Here is an 8,249-nt window from a genome sequence, read left to right on the forward strand (position 1 = left end):
CCCCTTCTGAAGCATTGTGGTACTAGCGGGCTCTGACTTTGACTTAGAAGCCTAGTAGGACAGGAAGCCCCTGTCAGTAGGGGAGCAAGTGTCATTCCCTCTCCCCCTGGCATGCTCTGGTTGCTGGATTAGAGGGAAAGTGAGCCCACAGACCACCTTCTCACTTAACAGAATATCTGCAGTCTTTGTGACGGGACAACCTATGTAAACCCCAAAGAGGAGCCAGTGAACACACGTACCAAGTGTTTGGCTGAGAATTAATCCTTTTTTCTTTCTCTTTCAGTGGTTGATATCACAGCAAGTATCCTTTATTGGTACCGTTCCCTTCAAGAAATGCTCCGTTTAAATAAAAAGAATATGTTACATACAATTCCCTGCTATGATGTACACCATGAGTTTAGGCCTTGCCCCATAGACCACCTGAAGAATTGCTGCTTGGACATGACTGCGTCTTCAGACAAGCAGCCTCTCCCTGGGTGCCATGCTCCTGTTTGTGCCCCAGCATCCAGCTCCACATCTGGCCAGCAGCAAGCTCAGGGATTTCTGGGGGATATGTGAACTTGGGGTTTCACATATCCTTATCTTCCTGCCAGAAAAGGGGACATGCCTGACTGGCTAACCTCTGCAATGTAAGAATCTCATACTGTATTCCTTTTAAACTGACCTTTTTGCAGCATCTGTACTTCCTTAACCGTATGTTACTAGATCCCACAGTTTGAAGATGTTAAATTTGAAGCAGCCAGTCTTTTGTCTGAATTATACTGTCAAGAGGTAAGAACCTGTGAAGGTTTCTGAAAGCAAAGTCCCTCTCCCTGTAGTGAAGGCAGTGGCTATCAGTGATCTCAGAAGTACTCGACTCTCTTTTGGCTTTTAATGCTTTCCATTACTTTTCTGCCTCCCATACCCTGGCATGGGGCACCTGTAAGTGATCACTTGCTCACGAGGGCCAGCAGAAATTTTTCCAAGACTTTCCAAAGACTGTTAGAAAACGGCTTTATTCCTAGGCTAAAGATGATTAGTTCCTGGATAAGTCCATATAGTTTATCTATTTGGTTCTTGATCTCAGATGTAGCTGAAAATCGCCTTTGAGCTAGTGTGTGTGAGGCTCCCTGGGCAGCCAAGAGTGCATGTTTCATAGCCCTGGCCTATCTCTCTTGTTGCAGAACAGGAAAGGTGGCAGTTATCATCCGATTTGACTGTTCAGGATTTTGAACTAAAGCTATTTTCAGTTTAGTTGAATGAGTTATTTTAAGGGCAATGTGAAAACTTCCCAGCCAGTGAGTCCAATAAAATATCTTTTTTCTTTTAATAAAGTAAATCAGCAACCCACAAATCCTTTGGTGAGCGTGAACAGGAGTGGCTTTCTGGCACTGCAGCTGCTGCATAAGGAATCCAGCTTGCCTGCTGTCTTCTTTTCCTCCCCAAACATGACTGTTTTCTTTCAGAATTCTGTTGATGCAGCAAAGCCGCTGCTGCGGAAAGCAATCCAGATCTCACAGCAGACCCCATACTGGCACTGCCGCCTGCTCTTCCAGCTTGCTGTGAGTACTGTGGGTAGGTGCAGGGTGGGGCCATGACCTTGGGGCACACCCACCTGCATCGTGTACAAATAAAGGTAGATTCCAGGACAAACACCCTCCACATCCTGCTGCACCAAGTGAGTGGAGACAGAGGAACAGTTCTTTAGCCTGCTCACAAGTCCCCTTCAGCTTCTGTTCTCAGCAGTAACCCCAGCATGGGCCTCTTACTCAGTGTCTGGAGTGATTGGTGGGAGTATCCCCAGCATGTCTTGGGGGGCTGACTGAGGGACTCTTGTCATTGCGTTCCCCTCCTTCATGCTGCTCCATTTGGCTTGTGTTCATTTAAATTTGGAGAGCATTTCTTGCCAGAAGCCCACCATGCTTCTATGTGCTGTGCTGAGATTCCAAGGGGCTGCCTATTGGGCAACAAATGCCCAAGTCAAGCCCTTGCAGGGCTACAGCCTCGCCTGTGCTCCCCCTGGGCCTCAGCCTCCCTTCAGCCCCATAGACATAGGTGGTACCCTGGTCCCAGCACTCTGAGATGCTGATAGAAGGGTTTCTATGGGCTGGGCCTTCCTGGCTGTAGTAACTATACCTGAAGACTCTGAGAATAGATAGGCTCCACCATGAGGGATGCCTCTTCTGTCCTAAGCACATACTCCCCTAGATTCTCTTCTCCGTGACCCAGAGTGGAGGCAGAGTAGAATTCTATACCCAAAGCAATTAATATTGATGACATAGTTTGGTTAATTTAGCTCAAAACTGACACTGAGGCCATTTTGTTGATGGGTAGGGAGGTCTAGTTTAACTTGCCAACAAAGCACTAAGAGCAGGTACTGGTTACTGTAAAGCAAGCAGTTCAGAAGCAAGGATCATTGTGCTCTCTCTCCTTTTTAGCAACTGCACACACTTGAAAAGGACCTGGTGTCAGCCTGTGACCTCCTGGGCGTGGGAGCCGAGTATGCCCGGGTGGTAGGATCCGAGTATACACGGTAGGCACCCTCTTCCCACAGTCCTTCCCTCTTACTTGGAAGGAGCTCAGCCATCTTGATCCTGGACAACACATAAAATTGGCATTCAGCATGGAACACTGGTCACCCACACAAATAGTAAGAAATGCATAGATTGTAGCACTGGTTACTTTTTGCCCTATCAGTTCATAAAGTTGGAGAGTCGGCTATGAGGATAGGGGCAGCCAGCATTCTCAGCACAATTGGCACTTTCACATTTCTAGTATCTCGAAGTAAAAAGTGCTCAGATGATTTGCTAGGTCGGTTCTCTTGGCGGTGCAGATAATGAGAGCGGCACCTGCAGAGGGCATGTGCCATCTACATGGCAGCACCTTAGGCAATTCCAGTGTCCTTTTTGGGATGCCAGGAAGCTTTTAGGTGAAAAACAGCAGACAGAATAAGTGGACATTTGTATAAAGAAGGGACATAGGTTCATGTTATGCACATAACTGCTTAGACTATCTGGAGACTTGTGCCATAGGGCTGGGAGTCAGGGGTCAGAGGCCATAGGTGCCTCACTATGTGCTCTCTGTGAAGGCTTCTGGTCTGTCTCTTCCCTTCCCCCTCCCCCCACCCCCCGCCAAGGAAAAAAATCCTCTGCACTAGTCAGACTCCAGGCAGCAGTGCTCTTACTCTGTTGTGTCATTGAGGTTCCGGAAAGTTCTATATTTCTATATCACAGAGCTGAGCTTATCCCATGTTGTTGGGACAAAACAGTCCCTAACTTCATTCTCTGAGCTCTGGACTTGCAAATGTCTCCATGGGGCCATAGGCTGTCCTCATCCCTCAGCCATCCTGCCCTGAAATAGCAACTGTAACATATTCCTGACTCTTCCTGGCCCCCTTATGCTGTAGTTGTCACTGGATCTGTGGTGACACGCCTTGCAGGACACAGAGACAGCCACACACTATGCATGTTCATGCTCAAGTATCCCTAGACAAGCTTCTGTGCCACTGGGCAGGTGGCCTAGGTAAGCTCTACCAGAGCCCAAGACCTCCAACCATTGATATAGGGCCTTCGAACAATTGCTTCCTGTGTGACAACATGGGAACCTTGATGTGAAGTTTCAAGCCTTAGATTTTAACAGTTGCACAGAGGGCAAGCAGGCCTAGAGTGTCACACTATGAGGTCACAACAACAGAGAATGGTGCAGTGACCTGAAACAGACATCTCGCAGGCTGTGTGACTGTGTGACTGCCCTCCCCACCACAGTTTCCTCACACATAAAACGGGGAGAACGGTGCCCACTTGATGGGTTTTTGGCCGCAGCACACAGGGACTCTGCCAAAGCTAGCAGGACAGAGACTAAGACGTCCAACAAACTGGAGCCTGTGGGCTATACATGACCATTGCTGTTCCTAAAGGCAGCCACTGTCTCCCAAGCTTCCTCCTCCATTGTTTTAGCTGTCTCCTGAACTTTTTAACATGTTCATTTTATTATTTTGTTGGTGATGACAGCAGCACACACATTTAGAAGTGCAGAAAGGTTTAAGAGAGAGAGTAGAAATCTGGTCTTGTTGCCTGCTGCAGGTAGAGATGGCAGGTGGTAAGGCTGTTAAGGGGGCTCCCTGGTTTCACCTCCTTAACACTCAGGAGGACCCGAGGGGCTTAGTCAGTTGAAGGAAGGGGAGGCACAGAGGGGCCACAGTGAGGCACGGATTTCAGTTCAGATGCCCAGGCCTGCCGACTCATCCCCCCGCCATGTGCTGTCCACCAATGCAGAACCCTGATAGTCTGTGTCAGCAAGAGTGAGATTGTGGGAGACATGGCATCTCGAACCCTGCCCGTCTATGCTTTCTGAGCACTCATCTATGCCTTCTGGGCTCTTGAGCCATGATGAGTGTCTAAATTAGGCCAAAAAAGAAAGACCAAACAGGACAAAGAGTAGTTTTGTAAATAAAACCAACATCATTGGGGATGGCGGGAGGTGCTGTCATCTGCTTAACCCTCCTTTGTGGAGCTCATTGGTATCTGTGAGTGTTGTAGTGTCATAGTCATTCTAGGAGGCAGCTGGGCCTCATAGACTGACTCCCCCTTTCTGTTTTCCAGGGCTCTGTTCCTGCTCAGCAAAGGGATGGTAAGTTGAGGCTGAGCTGGATGGGGCTGAGCCAGATGAGGTTGGTATGGTAGATACAAGGCTGGGCTCCTGCTCCCCGTGGTGCAGCCCTTTGGGTGCCCAGACCCTTAAGTACAACAGATAGCCGCAAGAGCAAGGCCTCTGTGCTCCAGCTGGGTTCAGAGGTGAAACTCAGATTCGAGGTTGCGAGATTTGTGCTGAGGAAGAAGCAGCCTGGACCCTGGTTCCAGCCTAGCTGTGTGGCCTCCCTGCATGGAGCCTGTAGTCCCCCAGTGGGTGGCAGGCAGATGGCCTTGTGCACTGGAAGGGAATCCTAGTGCCTGTTCCTCTCCTCCCCAGCTGCTGCTGATGGAACGCAAATTGCAAGAAGTTCACCCGCTGCTGACCCTCTGTGGACAGATTGTCGAGAACTGGCAGGGGAACCCCATCCAGAAGGAGTCTCTTCGCGTCTTCTTCCTGGTGCTCCAGGTGACACACTACCTGGATGCCGGGCAGGTGCGTAATGCCTCCCACAGAAGGACTGCTGGGGAGCAGGCAGGCAGACCAAGAAATCTCCTCTATCATCGCCTTTTGTCCCTGACCACAAAGTGCATCTTATTCAGGGCTTAGCTCCCCCCCATACCCCGTCATGCTCTGGCACAAGTGCTGTTCCCCTGCAGGCAGAGGGGCCTCTGAGAGTAGCCTGGCCTCATGGAGGGAGTTGTCTTGGCCTCACATATTCACAAGGTGTGAACAGTCAGGTTTCTAAGGGCATCTGGGGATCCATGTGAGTAAACCATTATGATTCTTGTAAGGTGCCTAAGACAGCACGTGCTCAAGCAGTATCTGTCCACCACCCCCAGCTGATGAGAGCTTTGTGGGGTTCAAGTAGGGACTCACAGGATCAGCTGTGTCGGAGACTCCATAATCCCCGTGTGGCTGAGAAGTAGCTATATTCTATGTGGTGAATGTCTCAGCCTTTGGGGGATGCTGCCCCATCCACCTCACCCTGCCCCGTCCCAGTGACCGACCACAGACTGGGCCCCTTGGGTGCTAGGAGGCCGTAGATGGAGCCCCAGAAAGTGCCAGGCAGGCCTTTCATTAGTAAGGGGCTGCCTACGTTCCCCCACCTGTGACCACCTTTATTTCTTGGGCCAAGCGCTTGCTCAATACATAGGAACACAAAGCAGACTCATAGGGTGCTGACTGCTGTGGAGATGTCCTATGGGGCCTTGGGACAGGGCTTTCCAGTACCCAGGGGCTAGTTAATATGAGCCACAGCACCTGCAGGACTCTGGGACCAGGAGGCAACTTCCCACCCTTGATGATGACTGCTAGCTGCCCTAGCCCTGTCCTGCCCTCTCAGGGTCACTTCTGGAAGGAGGAAATGTGGCTCATGGAGGATCTTTGGACAGGCCTCTCCCAAGCCTTGGTGTTGGGCCCAGCACTAGGCAGTGGCTGAGTCTCAGTCCCACAGATGTCCCACCTGACTCTGCTCCCACACCCTGAGAGCCTGCTGCCCCATCTAGGGGCGGGCTTCCTGCAGGTGGTAGACATGGGGAAAGCTCCTAGGGAAGAAGGGGCTGGTGAGTTGGCATCTGGTGGGAGTGGGCGTGCACTCAGGTGAGTGGTGCCGCCCACCTACTATAGGTGAAGAGCGTGAAGCCATGCCTGAAGCAGCTGCAGCAGTGCATCCAGACCATCTCCACGCTGCACGATGATGAGATCCTACCCAGCAACCCTGCTGACCTCTTCCACTGGCTGCCCAAGGAGCACATGTGCGTGCTCGTCTACCTGGTCAGTCCCTGGGGCCAAGGCCGGGGGCCAGGCAGGTGAGGAGAGGGCCCTGGTGACCACCGCCGTCTGGTCTTGTCGCCAGGTGACCGTGATGCACTCCATGCAGGCCGGCTACCTAGAGAAGGCGCAGAAGTACACAGACAAGGCCCTCATGCAGCTGGAGAAGCTCAAGAGTAAGTTGGGCTGAGTAGGTCGCCTGGCCACAGCTCCCCCTGGTGGGAAGTCTGACCACGACCTCTGCTGGGCCTGAGGAACTCTGAAAGACTACAGTTCCAAGTGGTCCCTATGGATTTTGTTACCTCAGTTGGCAGATGGGGATGATCTAGGTTTAGGGCAGAGCAGGCCATGCCTAGGCTTGACCCTTGATCCGTGGCCAGGGGTCTTATGCCATCTGTCACCCTCACTACATAAGATGGCTTTGACTGCAGTATCCCACCAGGGCCTGTAGAAGATGACAGTTGAAACAGGTCATAGCTCCTATTATCCGCGTTGTGACATTGATCGTGCTCAGAGTGAGGCCAGGATTGAAACTCGGCTCTTGCTGACTGACAGCTGATGCCAAGGTTGTGGTTTCTTCCTGGACTTTTGACTAATTCATCCTGTGGGACCAAGCACCTTTGATTAGCAGGAACACAGAGCTCTGGTTCAGTGTCTCTCTTACTGCTTACCCACTCTCTATGTCCTCGTCAGTGCTGCTTGGGGAGGAGCCATTGGCCAGAAAACCGGAGCCCTCAGGGATCACAGTTTATTCCGTCAGCACAGCCCTTTCCCAGTTATAGCCAAACTGGGAAAGGGCTGTGCTCTCCGGTTCCAGTGTAAGGACAGCACTTGGGGCAACCAGAAACTGGGTCCTCCTCACTGCTGCCTGAGGCTGTCACATAGTCTCACTCTCCTGGGCAGTGTCAGCATTTTTAGAACCCACCATGTCCGGAGTGATCTTGAGTATGAGGCTGGGTCATGATGGATGAGGGTAGAAAACAAGTCCCTCCAGGGATTTCTTACTCTTAAAACACTCCGGTCACCAGAACCTGCTATGAACCTGTCTCTCCACCTAGACAGGGAGATGAACCCATCACTCAGTGGTGTAGCAGGCATGAGTGAAGTGATGGGCTGAATGCTGGGCTGGTGCTCAGCAGAGCGAGTAGGCTCAGACCTGGTAGCTGAGGGGTCGGTGTGGTGGTTGGCCTCTCCTCAGCTTCTCCAGCTGCCCAGAATGCTCACTCCCCTCTCGCCCTTAGTGCTCGACTGCAGCCCCATCCTGTCCTCCTTCCAAGTGATCCTGCTTGAGCACATCATAATGTGCAGGCTTGTCACGGGACACAAGGCCACCGCGCTGCAGGAGGTGAGGCCACTGGGGGCCACGCACACACAGGGTGGGAGGGCAGGAGAGCAGGTGGTTGAAGTTTGCGAGGTCTCAGGAGTTGCCACGTGTGCATCGGCAGGACATCCACCCGAGTTATTCCATGGTAACTTAGAAGTTTGTGATCCTGCATGGGCACAGTTGATCAGACAACGAGATAGAGAAGTCAGCGGTCCTTTCTCTAAAAGCCTGTGTGTCCAAGGAATATGGGGTCTGGAACCTTGGGGTCCCCTGATGGCAATCCCCTCCCTGCCCCATGTATCCCCTGCTGCCCACCTTCTTGAGAGAGCACAGGGCCTTAAGCAGGGCAAAGGTGCTGATGGCCAAGACATGTTGGAAAGGGAGGAGAAAGCAGGTCACGGACAAAGGTCACTGTCCTCAAGGAGATCAGGGCTACTGTTTGCCCTCACAATGGGCATATCCGTTGGAACTTTGTGCCCAAGTTAGGACAGGCAGGATATAGACACTAGGTCCCAGGTTGTAGGTCTTGTGACATTAGGCATAC

General features: G+C 51.8%; 1 protein-coding gene across 4 annotated transcripts in view; it reads left to right on the forward strand.

Moving 5' to 3' along the window:
- The window catches only part of MAU2 (MAU2 sister chromatid cohesion factor), a 26,951-nt gene that overhangs the window by 7,396 nt on the left and 11,306 nt on the right, over nt 1–8,249 (forward strand). For all 4 annotated transcript variants that reach the window (XM_015586718.2, XM_015586713.2, XM_015586719.2 and 1 more), the window contains exons 2-10: nt 284–301; nt 706–771; nt 1,446–1,541; nt 2,418–2,512; nt 4,581–4,608; nt 4,948–5,103; nt 6,238–6,384; nt 6,467–6,557; nt 7,623–7,726. In XM_015586718.2, the coding sequence (XP_015442204.1) occupies nt 284–301; nt 706–771; nt 1,446–1,541; nt 2,418–2,512; nt 4,581–4,608; nt 4,948–5,103; nt 6,238–6,384; nt 6,467–6,557; nt 7,623–7,726 (801 nt within the window). The remainder of the gene's footprint in view (nt 1–283; nt 302–705; nt 772–1,445; nt 1,542–2,417; nt 2,513–4,580; nt 4,609–4,947; nt 5,104–6,237; nt 6,385–6,466; nt 6,558–7,622; nt 7,727–8,249) is intronic.

This window comes from Pteropus alecto, unplaced genomic scaffold (assembly GCF_000325575.1).
Source record: "Pteropus alecto unplaced genomic scaffold, ASM32557v1 scaffold160, whole genome shotgun sequence".
In the NCBI taxonomy this organism is placed as follows: Eukaryota; Metazoa; Chordata; class Mammalia; order Chiroptera; family Pteropodidae; genus Pteropus; species Pteropus alecto.